Genomic DNA, 20351 nt, shown 5'->3' on the forward strand with positions numbered 1-20351 from the left:
CGCGCCCGCCGCCCCCACCGCGCGCCCTGGGCTCGGCGCCGCGAACACCCACCATCATGGCTGCTCCGAGGCGAGAGCCAGCGCAGGCGCGTACCGCACCGCGGGCCGTAGGGAGCCGGCGGCGGCGGCGGCTGCAGGCGGGCGGGGCCTCGGAGCAGCTCCGCCCCGCCCCGCCCCGCCCCGCCCTGCCCGCCTCTCCCTCCCAGACGCTGGGGGCCGGGGTCTGAGAGCGCGGAAGAAGGGCTCAGTGCCCTCCGCCCAACGTTGGCGCAGCCTAGGCTGAGAGCGCCCAAACCCAGGCGCACGTGTCTGGAGACCGCTCGCGGCTGGCCGGTTCAGACCCAGGAAGGGCCGAAGGCCACCCGGGGAGCTGTCCAGTTCCCTTTTCCTGAGGGCTGAAGCGAAAACCAAGCAAGTGCCCTCCGGAGCCACAAGAAAACTTCTAGTCTTTGTATGGTGCCACACGATAATTAATCACAATTAATATTTTGCCCGTAGATGTTGTGGGAGCCAAGGCCCTTTACACAGTCATCGGTCGGGGGCTGTAATAAAGCTTTTTACTGCTGGCAAGGTAATAACTACCTCAGGGTGTGGTGCGCTAATAGTTGAGCACTATATAAATGAGCTGTACACATGAGTATTCTTTTCTTTATACCAAGAACTGTCCCCAGGCCCACTCTACCTGTCCAGTTCTATAGCACCACACAGGTGTCCACAGGCACTTGAAACAAGACCATTCCTTACCCCCTGCCCCACTTCGGTTACACAGAAGTGCACACACGTGCACAGACAAAAAAGCAGTCCTACGTTTCCATTCAGTTTATGGCATCAGCATGTTCAGATGTTCAGGCCAGAAACCTCAAAAGTCCCATTCAAGTCCTTCCTTCCTCTCCCTCAGTCCTCACATCATTTAGTAATCAAATCCCATTACACCTATAGTTGATTATCTGCCATTACCTCTTAAATTGGTCTCATTCCTCCTTCCAACCCCCTTCCACAACAATTACCTTCAGCATCTCTTGTCTGGCCTGTTTTTAAAAACCATTTTTAAAAATTGAAGTAGAGCCCCTAGTGTATAGCATGGGCTTCCCTGGTAGCTCAACTGGTAAAGAATCTGCCTGGCAATGCGGGAGACATGGGTTCATTCCCTGGGTTGGGAAGATCCCCTGGAGGAGGAAATGGCAACCTACTCCAGTATTCTTGCCTGGGAAATCCCATAGACAGAGGAATCTGGCAGGCTACAGTTCAGTTCAGTTCAGTCACTCAGTCGTGTCCGACTCTTTGCGACCCCATGGACTGCAGCTCGCCAGGCCTCCCTGTCCATCACCAACTCCCAGAGTTCACCCAAACTCATGTCCATAGAGTCGGTGATGCCATCCAATCATCTCATCCTCTGTTCTCCCCTTCTCCTCCTGCCTTCAATCTTTCCTAGCATCAGGGTCTTTTCAAATGAGTCAGCTCTTCGCATGAGGTGGCCAAAGTACTGGAGTTTCAGCTTCAGCATCAGTCCTTCCAATGAACACCCAAGACTGATCTCCTTTAGGATGGACTGGTTGGATCTCCTTGCAGTCCAAGGGACTCTCAAGAGTCTTCTCCAACACCACAGCTCAAAAGCATCAATTTTTGGCGCTCAGGTTTCTTTATAGTCCAACTCTCACATCCATACATGACTACTGCCTAGAGTTCATGGGGTCACAAAGAGTAGCACACAACTGAGCGACTGAGCATGAGCGCATACTACACAATAGGTCCTTGTTGTTCATCTATTTTATATAGATAACAGTGTGTATATAGCAGTGTGTATATGTTAATACACACACACACACCACACACACATATATATATAGCAGTGTGTATATGTTAATCCCAAACTCCATATTTCTCTCTCCCCACCCTTGTCCGGCCCTTTGCCATAACTTCTCTTGTCATTCTATATATTTCTCATAACTTCTACATATTCTATATTTTCTACATTCTATATATAAAATATTTTATATATTTCTCATAACTTCTTTGCCATTCTATATATACTGCTGCCAGTTTTCCTCCTAAGACACAGATATTGGTGATTATGTTACTACCCTGTTCAGTAATCTTCCCAGGTCTCCATTATGTGAAAGTCCAGCTCTTCAGCCTGTGGGTCCCTATTTTGCCAGGCCCTCCCATCCTATCTTATTAAATTGAAGCTCTCAAAACAGTAATGGGTTTTATTTTGCTTGGGTTTTTGGTGGTTTTTTTTGGCCAGGTTCCATGGCTTGCAGGATTGAACCTGTTACCCTCTGCAGTGAAAGCACACAGTCCTAACCACTGGACTGCCAGGGAATTTCTACAAAACAATAATGTTAAACTTCCAGACATTTTCATGAGAAATTGTAGGTTTCATTTTATATGTAAGGAGAATTGAGGCATAGGAAGATTTATTGGCCCAACAAGGGTTATTCTCCAACATGGGAGTGGGGGGGTGTGACTTTATTTTTTGTTTGTTTCTTGTTTTCAGTGCAATGTAATAACTACTAGGGTGATGTTTTTCACTGGGAGTCATGAGGCATCATGTGGTGTCAGTGTAGTGTGATGAAATGTCAGGAGGAATGTCCCAGTAACTTGTTGCTGATAAAATGTGTCAATATTTCCCAATAATTTGTTTTTGGCTTTAAGATAATGCCTATAAGGTTACACTTCCTAGGCAGAGACAGAAGCAAGGAGCTACAATTAATGAACTCAGGATTTGTACACAACTGGTAGGAGGGTCAGGTGTGTCCTTGTGGACAAAGATCAAGAAGCGCCACATAAGATAATTTCAAATGCTTCTGCATTAACCAAGGGTTTTAAATTTCAATATTTAAGCCAAGTCCAGGAACACTATACAGAAACACTGAGACTCTCAAATGCCAAAACTTTAAGATCACTAGTTCTGAAAAAAAAAAAGGCAGGATTTAAGTTATGAGTAAGTGGGACTTTCCTTGTGGTCCAGTGGCTAGGAATCTGAGCTCCCAGTGCAGGGGGCCTGTATTTGATTCCTGGTCAGGGAACTAGATCCCATATACTGCAACTAAGAGTTCACATACCACAACTAGGATTTGGCGCAGCCAAATAAAAATAAAATTTTAAAACAAGATATGAGTAACCAACTAAAATGATCAACAAAGACATATAGTAATTACTGTAGCTAAAATCAATAGCTGAAAACTCATATGAATAGAGAACCCAATCTTGACATAATAAAGTTGTTCATTAACATCTGAGCCTTCCTTTCTGAGCAAAGGTCTCAAGATATATTTTGTAAATGATATAAAAAAAGGAGTTATAAGTAACTGATACAACTATCAAGAAGATAGTTATAGAAGTTCAGAATATGAAAAGAAATTAAGGTAGAAGTTTACATAACAGATTTTTCAACTACTTGTAAAATCAAGAAGATATTAAAGCTAAACCCCTTTCCTAATACTTTTAACCAAGTAATTAATTTTCATCTTGTTTTGATAGATTTCTGTGAAACTACCTACTTTATATAAATTTCATGAGCAAATTATGTTGAATCACAATTTGATTACTTCACAAATTCAACAGGAAAGTAAAATGTTACAATTATGAATAGTTTCCCAGTGGCGTGCTTCAAAAGGCATGCATTGGTGGTACAGTGGCTAAGACTCGATGCAGGGGGTACGGGTTGGATTCCTGGTCAGGAAACTAACATCAAACATACATGATGTAGCCAAAAAAAAGAGAGACATGCATTAGAAGATTTTAAAGAAGAGTAAGATTTCAGAGAATAATGAGTGAGTTACTTTAAAATTCTGGAAATAGAAAAATAAACGACCCAATCAAAAAATGGGCCAAAGAACTAAATAGACATTTCTCCAAAGAAGACATATGGATGGCTAACAAACACATGAAAAGATGCTCAACATCACTCATTATTAGAGAAATGCAAATCAAAACCACAATGAGGTACCACTTCACACCAGTCAGAATGTCTGCGATCCAAAAATCTGCAAGCAATAAATGCTGGAGAGGGTGTGGAGAAAAGGGAACCCTCCTACACTGTTGGTGGGAATGCAAACTAGTACAGCCACTATGGAGAACAGTGTGGAGATTCCTTAAAAAATTGCAAATAGAACTACCTTATGACCCAGCAATCCCACTGCTGGGCATACACACCGAGGAAACCAGAATTGAAAGAGACACATGTACCCCAATGTTCATCGAAGCACTGTTTATAATAGCCAGGACATGGAAACAACCTAGATGTCCATCAGCAGATGAATGGATAAGAAAGCTGTGGTACATATACACAATGGAGTATTACTCAGCCGTAAAAAAGAATTCATTTGAATCAGTTCTGATGAGATGGATGAAACTGGAGCCGATTATACAGAGTGAAGTAAGCCAGAAAGAAAAACACCAATACAGTATATTAACACATATATATGGAATTTAGGAAGATGGCAATGACGACCCTGTATGCAGGACAGGAAAAAAGACACAGATGTGTATAAAGGACTTTTGGACTCAGAGGGAGAGGGAGAGGATGGGATGATTTGGGAGAATGGCATTCTAACATGTATACTATCATGTAAGAATTGAATCGCCAGTCTATGTCTGACGCAGGATACAGCATGCTTGGGGCTGGTGCATGGGGATGACCCAGAGAGATGTTATGGGGAGGGAGGTGGGAGGGGGGTTCATGTTTGGGAACGCATGTAAGAATTAAAGATTTTAAAATTTAAAAAATAAAAAAATAAAACATAAAAAAAAATAAAATTCTGGAAATAGACTATTGGGGTTGAACATTTTTTGACAAACAAAAGTCAAGTTTTGTTTTTTTTTTCTAGAAGAAAAACTTTAAACATATGAAAAAGTAATTGTTTAAGTTAGATGAAGAAGGGGCTTCCTGGTGGCTCATTCATAAAGAATCTGCCTGCCAGTGCAGGGGACCTCGGTTCAATCCCACATGCCACAATTAAGACCCAGCACAGCCAAAAAATAAGTAAAGAAAAGAATAAATTTGAGAAAAAGAAGTTTACTGTCTGTTTTCTTCTAAGAGTTTTATGGTCTCAGGTCTTACATTTAAGTGTTTAATCCATTTTGAGTTAATTTTTTATATAGTGTAAAAAATTTCATTCTTGTGCTTGTGGCTATTTGGTTTTCCCAACACCATTTATTGAGGTACTGGATATTAATTGATGTGTTTTTTAAGGAGAAAGTTTCAGTTCAATTCAGTTCAGTCACTCAGTCGTGTCCGACTCTTTGCGACCCCATGAATCGCAGCATGCCAGACTCCCCTGTCCATCACCATCTCCCGGAGTTCACTCAGACTCATGTCCATTGAGTCAGTGATGCCATTTAGCCATCTCATCCTCAGTTGTCCCCTTCTTCTCCTTCCCCCAATCCCTCCCCGCATCAGAGTCTTCCAATGAGTCAACTCTTTGCATGAGGTGGCCAAAGTACTGGAGCTTCAGCTTTAGCATCATTCCTTCCAAAGAAATCCCAAGGAGAAAGTTTAGAAAATTAAATTGAAGATCGTCTCTTCACACACATATATCTAGAAAAGTAGATTGTGATTGCCAAGGGCGGAGGGATGGGGAAATAGGGAATGATTGCTAAAAGGTATGTGGTTACATTTTTAGGGTGATGACAATGTTCTAAAATTAGTGGTTTTGGTTATACAAGGTGAATATACTAAAAACCATGGAATCATACACTTTGAAAGGGTGAATTTAATGGTATGTGAATTATCTCTCAATTTAAAGAAGAAAGAAAGAAGTAATTTGGGGAATTTCTTTTTTAGGATCCTACACATGGTCTTTTTTTTTTTTTTTAAGAATTACATTCCAAAAAGTCACAGAACTCTTTTGTGAAAAGATAGCTGCATCTTTGCATAAAGGGACGATGAGGACTGTTTACAAATCCCAGGCCTTGCTTGGAAAACCTGCTGCTTCCCTACTGCTTTCATCTTTTGTTGTTGTTTAGTCGCTAAGTCATGTCTGACTCTTTGCATTCATCTTTTTAGGAGTAGCTTATCCCTTTGCTTAAGATCTAAGAGTACCTGGGGAAGAACCATTTTTCCAGCAAAGACTAATGGGGTTAAACCTCAGGAATCCTGTGAACTGGCCTCAGCCTATGGCTATGTCATGGGAGTCTCAAGAAAGAAAAGTTTCAGGAATCAGAAAACTCTCTGAGTTTCCCAAGCAAAAGGCCTAGAAATCCTTCCAAAAGGCTGAGCCCAAGGCCCTGCTCCTCCTTCTGCCTGTCTCTTCAGAAGTGTTGCTCGGCCCCAGCTGACACAAGAGAATCCACACACATGAAGTTCTCCACTTTAGGAGTCAGTTTAAACATTGCACTCAGTAGGAAAAAAATGACAGGTCCAGGAACCCTTCTCTTAGTGGTGCTGAACTTTCCCTCTCATTATAGGGAATAGAATCAGACTGTGTCTGGCCCAGAAAGGGGAGCTGCCCAGATTTTAGTCTGTGCAGGTAATGCAAGACCTCCCCTGTTCTCACAGCCTGAACTCACTTCCCTCCTCATCTGTGCCTCCCCAACCTAACCATCCTTCAAGATGGGCCCAGAAGTTGCCTCCACCACTGCCCCTGCTTTACCTGGAATAGTTAGGAAAGAACATGGGCTTTGGAGACAGTCTCCTGTCCAAATCTTGGCCCTGTATCCTGTAACTGTGGGTGAAGAAAGTTATCTTTCTGACCCTATTTCCTTGCTTTGTAATATGGCAATGCTTATGTAGACTCTGGAGTTAGATGGGCTGAGTGTAAATCTCACCTTTGCCATTTGATCATCATGGAGCCTCAGACACTTTTATAAACTTTTTTGGTTCTTTGGTTTCTTCATTAAAATGGGAATAATAGCACATACCTATCTTAAAGTGGTTGGAGAGGTTTAAAATAATCCTTATAAAGCACACAGAAGAGTACCTGGCTTACAGCAAAAGCTCAGATATTTGTTTTAATGCTATTGTTATCATTTGCTTAGAACTATCTGTCCACTCAAGAGATAGTGGGCCTCTAAAAGCATGTTTCAGTCATGGACAGTAAATCCCTGGTCACAGACAACTGGGCCAGAGAAGGATATCTGACTGAAGCTGGCTGGGCCAATCAGATTCTTCTGCATAAGGGTCTTGCTGCTGCTGCTGTTAAGTCGCTTCAGTCGTGTCCGACTCTGTGCAACCCCATAGATGGCAGCCCACCAGGCTCCCCCATCCCTGGGATTCTCAAGGCAAGAACACTGGAGTGGGTTTCCATTGCCTTCTCCAATGCAGGAAAGTGAAAAGTGAAAGTGAAGGCGCTCAGTCGTGTCTGACTCTTAGCGACCCCATGGACTGCAGCCTACCAGGCTCCTCCATCCATGGGATTTTCCAGGCAAGAGGACTGGAGTGAGGTGCCATTGCCTTGAGACATGCAAAAACAGAGTTGGAAGCCCAGTCATATTAATGGCAGGGCCTGTCAAAAGAGGCAGGCACCCCAGAATACTGCTGAGGTTCCTAGAGCTGCTCTGACTCCAGTCCATTAAAATGCCTTTGTATCCAGCGAGATATTCCAGCTCTCTTTCAGTAACATCTCCTCCTTTGGTTAAGCTTTTGGTTACTTGTAAGGAAAAGAAGTCTCAATGAATACAAATATATGTACTTTTGTATTGTTAGTTAATACAAGTGTACATATAAATAAAATTTAATGTTTAAGAGCCATATTATTTGAGATTATGCCAACCGCTTTAATAGATACACCTAAAACTTCAATGGTGTAACCCTGCATGATTTACTGCTAGCTTAGGCAAAATGTATTTGGCAGTGGTGAGGGTGCGGGGGTGCTATTTTGAGAGTCTCAGCTACATGAAGATTGATATTCAGGAACTCAAGCTTCCAATCCTGGGGTTCTGCATCCCTTTTAAGACAGTCATGGTGGCCACAGAATTCAGAGAATCTGTAGACTTGGATGGGAAAAAATTTCCGTCTCTATTTTCTCTAGCCTTCACTGTAGGCAAAAAATCTCAGTACCCATGACTGCCATGGAGACAACTCACAGATATTTTCATGTTATACTACAGTTGTTACAGAATCTCAAAGTAATGTTTATATTCACTACTATTTCAAAATCAAGGTAGCTACTAAATTTAGTTATGTAATGTGCTGCTGCTGCTGCTGCTAAGTCGCTTCAGTCGTGTCCGACTCTGTGTGACCCCATAGATGGCAGCCCACCAGGCTCCCCCATCCCTGGGATTCTCCAGGCAAGAACACTGGAGTGGGTTGCCATTTCCTTCTCCAATGCATGAAAGTGAAAAGTAAAAGGGAAGTCGCTCAGTCGTGTCTGACTCTTTGCGACCCCATGGACTGCAACCCACCAGGCTCCTCTGTCCATGGGATTTTCCAGGCAAGAGTACTGGAGTGGGATGCTATTGCCTTCTCCATGTAATGTGTTAAGAAAAGAAAAAGCACATAAATTATTGTATCACAGTTTTTAAAAATTCCAATACCTATATTTCATTGTGGTTTGTTTTCTTTATAATCCTGTTTTATGCGTGCAAAACATTATTCTGGAATTCCACAAAATTCCTGACCAGTTCTTCTCAAAAGTACCTGTCAAAGTCATGAAAACCAGGGAAGACCAAGACATTGTCATAGACTGAAGGAAGCTGAGGAGACATAACCACTAGATCCCAGAACAAAAAAAAAAAAACTGGTAAAATTGGAATAAATTTTGGAGTTAACTTAATAATACTGTACCAATGCTGGTTTTGGCAAATGTACTGTAGTAATGTAAGATGATGACATCAGAGGAAACTAGAGCTGAGTGGACAGCATGTGGGAATTCTACTATTACAATGGACTGAATGTTCATATCCCCAGATCCATATCCTGAGCCCCATAGTGATGGTATTAGGAGGCGGGTTCTTTGGGAGGTGATTAGTGTCCCCATGAATGGGATTAGCACCCTCATAAACAAGGCCCTAGAGAGACCCCACACCCCTTCCCCCATGTGAGGTTACAGTAGGTAGATGACTATCTTCCTATGGTAGGAAGCAGGCCCTTACCAGACACCAAATCTGCTGGTGCCTTGATCTTGGACTTCCCAGCCTCCAAAACTGTGAGAAATAAATTTCTGTTGTTTATAAGCCACTGGGTCTATCTTTTGTAATAGCCCAAATGGACTAAGATACTATCTTGGCCACTCCTCTGTAAATCTAAAATTATTCTAAAGTATAAAGTTTATGAAAAAAGAAAAAGGTTCTGAGAAGGAATGCAGGCATCCATGGTACAAAATAAATAGGAACGCCTCCCCAGGAGGCTCAGATGTTATTAAAAAAGGGCTGAGAAAGCACCAGGATCAAATAGGAAGCTTTGGTGGCCCAGGCCTGGTAACAGGAACATCTCCTCTGCCCACATTCAGTCACATGGCCCCTCCTGAGGCAAGGGGTCTGGGAAATGACAGTAACCTCTGGGCTGAGCAACAACTCCATGTTTTGAAAGGGCGTGTGACTCAGCTAGCCATCTGCCACTAGAGTTCAAGCAGTGGAGTCACAGACTTCCTGTCTACCAGTCAAGATTCTAACAGGAAACAGATGTCACACTCCTTAAGAGATTCAAGAGGTTCATTTACAAAGTGAAAAAGTTCAAGGTTGAGGGTGGGGATAAGGCAGGACTAGGGCCAGCAGAACCCAAGCCAGCAGAAGTCCCCAAAGGACTTAAATCTTTAGGACAGGAATAAGTCCACCATAGCAATAGCACAGTAAGAAATCCTTAATGGATCCTCAACAAATAGTATTAGCTAAATTGCAATAAACTGGAATTTAAAAGCTGGGAAATATATATGGAATGGTCTCCAAGATATATTATGGGAATTCTTAACTGATAGCTGCATATGATATGAAACTAAAAGATAAAAAAGTAAGAGAAAAAAGCTGGGAAATACGTTACAGAGTAAGGCTGATGATGAGCAAAAAAAAAAAAAGACTCCTTCAAGTGCAAAGAACTGAGTCAGAACTGTACTTGAGTACTTACTCTGTCATTTCTTGGTGAAATAGGGCTTGTTTTTTTATAAATATTAAAACACAGAATATAAATACATCCCTAAATTGTGTTCCCTAGCTTTCCACCTCTGACTTGAGTCTAGAGGGTGACTGCCCCAGGGGAACAAAGTGTGGTGCCTTGCTCTTGTTTGCAGGAGAAAGTAGTTATAACATAGAGCACCCACAACAGCTGAAACAAGATATATATATTTTATTTTATGGCTGCACAGCGGGTGGGATCTTAGTTCCATGACCAGAGATTGAACTCCTGCTCCCTGCAGTGGAAACTCAGAGTCTTAACCACTGGACCACCAGGGAATTCCCTGACGATATGCTTGCCTGTTCCTAAGACTTCGCCATGGGGCTGGAGTGAAGAGGGAGAGAGTATCACCAGTTCCTTTTAGCCTTGATGGAGAGAAAGGGAATCAAGAAGAGAAGAGGGCATGGACAGTCACAGGGGTCTTGATTTCCTCTCTGCCGACTTTAGGTCTGGAAAGCATGGGGCATCAGATGCATAGGGCACACGCTAATGTAGGGAGATGTTCTTGCTCAGTTTTAGGGCTGAGAGGGCTGCCCCCTTGTTAATCTAGCAGTTCAGCCCCACCAGGCAGCGAGAAGTTGTGAGTTTTTTTCTCTTGGGATATGATTGAGGCCCAGAGTTTCCCCACCCCTCAGCCCTTCCTCCAAGTCAGAAGACAGCTAAGTTGGGTGCCAGCAAGTCTTCCATGGGCAAGGCACCTAGCAGATACTGGTATTTCGTATGTCAGCTATGAGGACTCAGACAATACCTTGAAAGTTCTATACAACCTTCTCCATGCTTAAAGATCCTGGAGCAGGACACATGATACCTTAGTGTCTCCACCCGCAATCACACACCTCCTGGCATGACTTCCATCTGGGCCTCCTCAGAAGCAGAGAGTTGGGCCAAATGACCTCTTGAATTTTCTTTTTGCTCGCTGACTCAGAAAAGGTACTGAATTATTTACTCTTTTATGTTCTCAGTTTAGTTCAGTTCAGTTCAGTTGCTCAGTCGTGTCCGACTCTTTGCGACCCCATGAATCGCAGCATGCCAGGCCTCCCTGTCCATCACCAACTCCCAGAGTTCACTCAGACTCATGTCCGTTGAGTCAGTGATGCCATCCAGCCATCTCATCCTCAGTCATCCCCTTCTCCTCCTGCCCCTAATCCCTCCCGGCATCAGAGTCTTTTCCAATGAGTTAACTCTTTGCATGAGGTGGCCAAAGTACTGGAGTTTCAGCTTTAGCATCATTCCTTCCAAAGAAATCCCAGGGTTGATCTCCTTCAGAATGGACTGGTTGGATCTCCTTGCAGTCCAAGGAACTCTCAAGAGACTTCTCCAACACCACAGTTCAAAAGCATCAATTCTTTGGCGCTCAGCTTTCTTCACAGTCCAACTCTCACATCCATACATGACCACTGGAAAAACTGTAGCTTTGACTAGACGGACCTTAGTCGGCAAAGTAATGTCTCTGCTTTTGAATATGCTATCTAGGCTGGTTATAACTTTTCTTCCAAGGAGTAAGCATCTTTTAATTTCATGGCTGCAGTCACCATCTGCAGTGATTTTGTAGCCCCCAAAATAAAGTCTGACACTGTTTCCACTGTTTCCCCATCTATTTCCCATGAAGTGATGGGACCGGATGCCACGATCTTCGTTTTCTGAATGTGCTTTTATGTTCTACAACCACATTTTTAGCCACTTCTCTGACCTTGCTATTTACACAATTTCCTTTGCCTTGCTTGCAATTTCTAAAAAGGAAAGTCAGAACATGTTTGTCATCATTTTAAAGGCATCTTGGAAACATACACTAATTTCTGAATCATTAAAGGTATTTCTTTTGCCCTCTTGTATTTAACTGAACAGAAATGTATAAACTTGGTATGGGAGGCTCCCAGAAATTCAGGTGAAAACCACCATCGCCCCTGATAGGATTCACTGCGAGACTGAGGCTGCAGTCACTGTAATGGTCTGATGTGAGGCAGGAATGTGGTGCTCTTTAGGCACTAAAAGATATTCAGTTTGACTGGCTGGCTCCATGGTTTGGAAGCTTTCATGAAAGGCTGCGGAAGAGACTGGCCAGATATTCACCAAACTCTCTTTTTTTTCCCAGCCATTCGAGGAGGTTACATTCTGGGGACCCCATCAACATTGGAGTGACTGTCTGACTAAGTTGAATGAGCTGTGAGTGAAAATGGTATGCAAATGTCTGCCCCTGAAAAACCTCTTATGCAATTATATCATTTTTCTATTACTTCTACAACAAATTACCACAAACTTAGTCACTTAACACAACACAAATTTATTCTCATTTCTAGAGGCCATTCCTCCCAAATCAGTTTTACTAGCTAAAGTCAGGGTGTTAGCAGGACTCATTTATTCTGGAAGCTCTAGTGGGGAATCCATCTCTGCCTTTTTAAGCTCCTGGAGGCCACCCACTGCATTATTGATCCCTTTCTTATATCACTCTGAAATCTCTGATCTTTACATCTTACTTCTTTCTCCTTTGACCTTCTTGCCTCCCTCTAAAATGAGGACCCTGCTGCTGCTGCTGCTGCTGCTGAGTGGTTACATTTAGGGTGCACCCAGATAAGCCAGTGGGAGAAGAAAATGGCAGTCCACTCCAGTGTTCTTGCCTAGAGAATCCTGTGGACAGAGGAGCCTGGCAGGCTGCTGTCCATAGGGTCGCACAGAGCCGGACATGACAGAAGCAACTTAGCATGCATGCATACATTGGAGAAGGTAATGGCAACCCACTGCAGTATTCTTGCCTGGAGAATCCCAGGGACAGAGGAGCCTGGTGGGCTGCCATCTATGGGGTCGCACAGAGTCGGACACAACTGAAGTGACTTAGCTGCAGCAGCAGCAGATAGTCCAGGATAATTTCCGCAATTTAAAAGCCTCACTGCATCTGTAAAGTCCCTTTTGCAGTGTAAGACAGCATTCACAGATACTAGAGATGAGAATGTGGGCATCCTTCGGGGCTATTACTCAGCCTACCACAGCGATCCTACACACTTTGTCTCTCTTTCCATATCTTTGAGCTGAAAGGAGAGAATGATCAAGCCCAAAGAGATGAACGAACCACACAACAAAAGGAGGCCGGGTTGCTGGGTGACTGGGTAGGCAGAGTTTCCCTGCCTACCACACAAGATAGACTGTGAAATAAGGAAGGAAACTCAGTTCAGTTCAGTCACTCAGTTTTGTCCGACTCTTTGCAACCCCATGGACTGCAGCACGACAGGCCTCCCTGTCCATCACCAACTCCCAGAGTTTACTCAAACTCATGTCCATCAAGTTGGTGATGCCATACAACCATTTCATCCTCTGTCGTCTCCTTCTCCTCCTGCCTTCAATCTTTCCCAGCATCAGGGTCTTTTCCAATGAGTCAGTTCTTTGCATCAGGTGGCCGAACTATTGGAGTTTCAGCTTCAGCTTCAGCATCAGTCCTTCCAATGAATATTCAGCAGTGATTTCCTTTAGGATTGACTGGTTTGATCTTGCAGTCCAAGGGACTTTCAAGAGTCTTCTCCAACACCACAGTTGAAAAGCATCAATTCTTCAGCACTCAGCTTTCTCTGTAGTCCAACTCTCACATTCATACATGACTACGGGAAAAACCATAGCTTTGACTAGACAGGCCTTTGTCGCAATGTAATATCTCTGCTTTTTAATATGCTGTCCTCCGATGGGTCCACACTCTTACTGTGGTTCTTTGAACTTCCTGGCCCCTTGACTTTCAGTTTGACCATGGGACTTGGTTTGGTCAATAAAGTGTGAGTGGAAGTGACTGACTGTGTGCCTAGGCTTTACTAAGACATTGCTTGTGTTTCCACTTGCACTCATATGTCTCTGCCACTCTCATAAGCTTGCGCTGCCTTGAGCTTGTCCAGATCAGCCAAACCCCAGCTGACCCACAAATCTGTGTTTATAATGAGTAACTGTCGTTTTAAGGCAAAAGATTTTGGAGTGGTTTACTAGATAACAATGACTAACTAATGTATGTTTTCCTCTAGGAGTTTTATGGTTTTGCATTTTATATTTAAATTATGATCCATTTTGAGGGTTTTTTTATGTTTGAAGGGTATAAGGTCTGTGTCTAATTTTTTTTTGCATGTGGATGTCTAGTTGTTCCAGCACCATTTGTTGAAAACTCAAATGCTTTAAAATGATATTTACATCTGTATAATATAAATGTCAGCTCTATGGATATTCCTGAGCCCTTTGGAATTCAAATGAAGTTTGGTTCAAACACCCATCCCCCATGCCTCTGAGGATACTCTGGGGCTTACTCTTGCCTCGGTGTCCTCTGGTGAGTCTTCCTTCCAGCAACACTACAGCCCTTCTACTCAGTGTTTCTTCTCCTTTTCCCCCACCTTGTCCCCCAATTTCTTCACCCTGAAACATCACTCATCCATGCTATATGTAAGCAGATACTGTCAAAGGAAGAGAACCACGGAGGAGATGATGATCCAGGGCAGAAGGACCTAAAGAGGATTTTAATATTTCTGAACTTAAAAATCCCTGGTCCATTTTTTCTTATGGTGAATTCACCCCATACCTTTTCCATCCAAGTTATGCTGGGTCCCTCTTGGAGTCACTGTTGACCCATATGACACTTTAGCGAACATTTTTTTTTTTTTTTTAAGGCCGCCCTTCTTCAGCAGCCTTTGCAATATTCAGCACAACAGAAAGTGGACCAGATTTGAGCATTGGTTTCCCTTCATCTTGCTTTAGTCCCCATCCTTCCCTTCCTTAGTGGTCCTCAATCCCTCAAATTCTCATTCATTTCTTACAGAGCAGGTTAGCTCTTTCTTTACAGGCTCCAGGCCATCCAAGTTATTCCCAAAGGTTTCATCTTCATAATTAATTTTAAAATGTGCTCAATTTAACAATTAGAACTCCGAAAGGAACCCTGGGGTGTTGACTTTTTTCTGTCACTACGTGTACATCATGATGACAGTGATAATGACAATAGCCCTTAAGTAAAAACAAGTTATCACATGAGGTCTTTTCCAGGAAAATGGTCTTTTCCAGGAAAATCAATAGTCCTTTCTTTGACATGTAAGAGGTTGTATATCATACCCCTGTATACCACAGAATAGAAACCAGAGTCTCTAAAGTGCTTTAAGCTCTCAAAATTAAAAATGCTGATCTCTGCAGATGCATTCTGTAAATGTATAAGTCTGGCAGAAAGCCAGCAAGTTCCTGGAAGACAAAAGGATGTCAGCCTAGCTTTATGAAGCATATGTATTGTCATCACATTCTTTAACAGACCAAGAGGAAGCAGAGGCATGGGCCATGTCTTTGACATAGAGTATTTCTGCAATTCTAAGGTGTGCCAGGAGCATCTGGGAGAAAGAAAAAAGGCAGTGCATCAGATGTTCACACCAGCATTAGGTTACATCCATCCTGATTTCGGAACTTTAAAATGAGAACAATAAAACTGTATCTTAGAAGTAAGGAGTACTGTCCTCTCTCTTTAGGTCTTCTATAGCACATTCCTCTATATCCTGAAGAAAAAGTTATTTCAAAAATAGTATTGCTAAATACATGCAAAATAAGCTTTCAAATAGAAATGATAGAATCAGTATATTCAAAACTAGGCATAATATTAATCGAATAGTCTTTTTCTTGACTCAAACTACAGAATATAAAGAATTTGGTGAGGCTATGAATAGCAGATAACAACTTCTCTAAAACTAGTTTTCTTATCTACAAAATAGGTAAAATAAAGTACCACCATCCTGATAGGTGTGAAGACTGAATGAAATAACTCATGTGAAGTGCTCAGCATAGTGTCTGGAACACAATACTGTCTCCTGCTCTGGAGAAATTCAGAAGGAACTGCAAAGAGAAGGCTGGAGTGTTACTTATTCCTGGTACTATTCAACCTAATCTAACAAATACTTCATGACCACCCACTTTATGCTAAGAATTGGGCTGGGAGGTGCTATAGGAGAAAATAAAGAAGAGTTCTGTGCCTATCTCGTCTTAGGAAGAGAGAGCAGATGAGAGATATTGGGCACATTTAATTTTATTAACTGAACTTTGTATTTAAATATTGACTATGCTATACTTAAGTTCTCAAATTTATTAAACTTTAGGTATTAAGTAGGTTAGGGGCTTCCCTCTTGGCTTAGATGGTAAAGAATCTGCAATGCAGAAGACCTGGGTTCGATCCCTGGCGCTGGAGAAGGGAATGGCAACTCACTCCAGTATTTTTGTCTAGAGAATTAATTCCATGGATAGAGGAGCCTGGTGGACTACAATCCATAGGGTCATAAACAGTCAGACATGACTGAATGACTAACAACACATTAAGTATGTTATGTTGCTTTAAATATACATACTTAATATATACTGTTTTATATACATGATTCTGAGATAATTCTGTATTGGTTAGTACATAAATAAATAACAAAAGAATCTTGCTTCTTGGAAGAAAACCAGTCAATCCTAAAGGAAATCAACCCTGAATATTCACTGGAAGGACTGATGCTGAGCTCCAATACTCCGGCCACCTGACACAAACAGCTGACTCAACCAACTTTAAAGCCCCTGATGCTGGGAAAGATGGAGGAGAAGGGGGCAACAGAGGATGAGATGGCTGGATGGCAGCACTGACTCAATGGACATGAATTTGAGCAAACTCCAGGAGATAATGAAGGACAGGGAAGGCTGGTGTGCCACAGTCCATGGGGTCACAAAGAGTTGGACGTGACTTAGCGATTGAACAAGAAGGAGTAAGTGAATAAAAAACTACCCCTTATCTCTTTTTTTCCCATTTTTAAAGTTTATTGAATTTGTTACATTACTGTTTCTGCTCTATGTTTTGGCTTTTTTGGTGGCAAGGCCGGTAGGATCTTAGCCCCCTGACTAGGGATTAAACCTCCACCCTCTGTACTGCAGGGCAGTTTTAACCACTGCAGCACCAGGGAAGTCCCTACCCACTACTTCTGAAATAGCAAACCTGAAAATGTACTAGGACATGAAAGTGAAAGTGTTAGTAGCTCAGTCATGTAAAACTTTGGGACCATATGGACTATAGCCCACCAGGCTCCTGTGTTCATGGAACTCTCCAAGCAAGAATACTGGAGTGGGTAACCATTCCCTCCTCTAGGTATCCTGCCCAGGGATTGAACCCAGGTCTCCTACACTGCAGGCAGATTCATTACTGTCTGAGCTGCATGGCAGGTCCTTGCTCCTGATGATAAAGAATAAATGGCCTTGAAGGACACTTCAAGATTAGAGGTTATCCTAGGTACCTGTACTAGCCAGTTTCCAAGAGGGCTCCTAGAGATCCTTGCCGCTGATAACAGCAGCCTCAGGCAAAATCTGCTTGTATCCTCAGGAAAGATTCCAAGCAAGAATTTCCTAACCAAGCCCTTTCCAAGTTCCTGACCCATATGTGATGACTGTTGTTTGAAGCCACTACATTTTAGGATAACTCATTACAGATACAGAATGTATTGGGGTGAGGTTAAGTCATTGAAGGTTACTAAGTGGAGCAGTAAATGGTCAGACATGCATCTAGAAATAATTCTGCCTTCGAGGTAGAAGTTGGATGAAGGGGTGGACACTGAGAAACTAAAGGTCAGACACTACTGAGGAAGGGATCATACCATCCACGGGTGAGGAAGTAGGGACTGAGACCATGTGGTGATCAAGCTGGAGGTTAGAGAAAACTTCAGAAGCAGAGACCTGATTGAAAGAAAAAGTGCTTATATGGGGTTTGTTAGCACTGCTGCTGGGGAGACACAAGTTCTAGGAGAACTTGAATTGTGTTCCACCATACTACAAAATGGGGGAGGCTTATAAAGGCAAAAAATGCAAGGTTAGAGTCAGTTAAATGAGCTCTTTATCAAGAATTGTAATTGGAACTGCCAAGAAGTCAGGGTGCTTCTTAAGGAAGGATTGGTTGGGGTCTGAAATGGTCACACAGTTGCAAAAGGAGACCCTGAGACCATAATGTTGCAGCTGGCAGATGGTGTCCTTGGGTCTGGTATAGTTCAGTAAAATTCAGGTTCTCACTGATGGAGAGACTGCTAGAGACCAGATCCTAAATGGCTCCCTGACTCCATTTTTATATGCCTGAACTGGGATGACGCCATTAGAATTTCCCTTTGTCATCAGGATCAAGAAGTGTTTATAAAAGAGACTGATGGGCTGTGACAGGAAAGATAGAGACTAAAATGATTTGTGGTTTTTCTTTTTCCTTCTAGAATCTTGTCAAATGTATCGATTCCCCAGCTTTGGCTATTTGCTGAAGAAAGAGTCAGTCCCATGCTATTTCTCCATCTCAGCACAGAAATCTCCTTTTGAAGGTCTCACTCTTATCTAAGATAAATGTATTTATCTAGTTGCACTTTGCGGATTTATAATAAGTACTAGATAGAAATCGGACACGACTGAAGTGACTTAGTAGCAGCAGCAGCAGAGAAGTAAGAGAAGCCGTCTCTGTGAGCACAACTTCTTCCCATAACTTGGCGGGGAGGGTGGAGTATGTGAGTATTTTCCTTAAACTAAGTGTTCTTTAAAATATTTTGTTCTTCAGGGTTTTTCTTACATCAGCATTTTTCTATTTAAGAAACACTAAAAATGTAGTCTTCATTTCAAGTGTTCTTTTAAGTTACTTAATATTTTTAAGACATCAATGATGTAATCTAGTTTTAATAGTAAATTGACCTACTTTAAATTCAAACATATCGATTTGCCCATTAAGAAATTAGCCAAGGCTTCCTTCAGCATTCTCTCGTTAATGGCGGGCAGCGGCTGCTGAGTGGGATGCAGGTAACCGCTGCCCACACAGGCAGCCTCCCTGCCTCCTGCTTTCTACTAGTGCCAAAGCTCATCAGCATGGCGTGGTGCCACCCAATCGCTTGCCCCAGGTGTCACCCAGTTCGGCAACAAGTACATTCCAGCAGACCAATCCCCTCACCCTGGAGCGCACCATCAACCTGTACCCTCTTACCAATTCCCTTTTTGGTACAAAAGAGCCCCTCTGTGAGAAGGACAGCTCTGTTGCAGCCAGATTTTAGAGCATGAGGAAGGAATTTGATAAAATTGGCATGAGGAGGGCTGTAGAACCAGTTTTGATTGTCCACGAGCACGGGCTACCCCATGTGTTACTACTACAGCTGGGAACAACTTCTTCAAATTACCTGGTGCTGAGCTTAACCAAGGAGAAGATGATGTTGGAGGACTAAAATGCTTAACGACAGGAGATATCAGGTGGTAAGATGGAGTCCTGCAAGACTGGGTCTTTGATGACTACATTGGCAACTGGTGGAGACCAAATTTTGAACCTCCTCAGTATCCATATATTCCTGCATATATTACAAAACCTAAGGAACATAAGAAGTTGTTTTTGGTTCAGCTTCAAGAGAAAGCCTTGTTTGCAGTCCCTAAAAATTACAAGCTGGTAGTTGCACCACTGTTTGAACTGTGTAACAATGCACCTGGATATGGACCCATCATTTCTAGTCTCCCCCAGCTTTTGAGCAGGGTCAATTTTATGTACAACTGAATTGCTGCACAGCAGCGAAGGCGGTAGCACCCCACTCCAGTACTCTTGCCTGGAAAATCCCATGGACAGAGGAGCCTGGTAGGCTGCAGTCCATGGGGTCGCTAAGAGTCAGACACAACTGAACAACTTCACTTTTCATTTTCATGCATTGGAGAAGGAAATGGCAACCCACTCCAGTGTTCTTGCCTGGAGAATCCCAGGGACGGGGGAGCCTGGTGGGCTGCTGTCTATGGGGTTGCATAGAGTCGGACACGACTGAAGTGGCTGAGCAGCAGCAGCAGCAGAGAAGTAAGAGAAGCCGTCTCTGTGAGCACAGCTATACACAGCATAGAATAAATGTCCAGGAAGAGCTTTTTTGGTATTATCTCTTTCCCAGTCCTGAAATTACCACCTACTTTCTATTGTCTGAATATAAAGTTAATATGAAAAGCTAGATTGTGCTGCTAAATGAAAAGAAATTAGCCAAGAAAAAACAGGGACATTAATCTCCTAAAGTTTTTTTTTAAGGCTTTCTTTTTAACTTTGGAGAAATCTTTGGGGAATAACTAGTTTTTACTTTGAACAAACATTTATCTGTAGTTCAGTAATTCTTTCCATTTACCTCAGACACCCTTCTTGACCTGTTGTGGCTTTGACCCTAAACAAGACTCTCTTTCTTTGCTCAAGTGGTACTGTTAGGGATTTCCCAGCTACTTGTGTGAACCTAAGAAACATAACACTTCTGCTTAAAAACCATGTTTCAGCTCATGAAAAGAAAAGTGAAAGTGTCAGTCGCTCAGTTGCATCTGACTT

The 20351-nt window shown here is 42.7% G+C and overlaps 1 protein-coding gene and 1 pseudogene across 3 annotated transcripts in view; one reads left to right on the plus strand and one right to left on the minus strand.

Moving 5' to 3' along the window:
• Positions 1–84, minus strand: part of SNX6 (sorting nexin 6) — a 53042-nt gene extending 52958 nt beyond the window's left edge. For all 3 annotated transcript variants that reach the window (XM_042235300.1, XM_027957242.2, XM_060401800.1), the window contains exon 1: positions 53–84. In XM_042235300.1, coding sequence (XP_042091234.1) covers positions 53–58 — 6 coding nt within the window. In that variant the 5' untranslated portion in view covers positions 59–84. The remainder of the gene's footprint in view (positions 1–52) is intronic.
• LOC101103761 (cleavage and polyadenylation specificity factor subunit 5-like) lies at positions 57–19559 on the plus strand (annotated as a pseudogene).
• Positions 19560–20351: the final 792 nt, after the last annotated feature.

Source organism: Ovis aries, chromosome 18, assembly GCF_016772045.2.
Source record: "Ovis aries strain OAR_USU_Benz2616 breed Rambouillet chromosome 18, ARS-UI_Ramb_v3.0, whole genome shotgun sequence".
Lineage (NCBI taxonomy): Eukaryota > Metazoa > Chordata > Mammalia > Artiodactyla > Bovidae > Ovis > Ovis aries.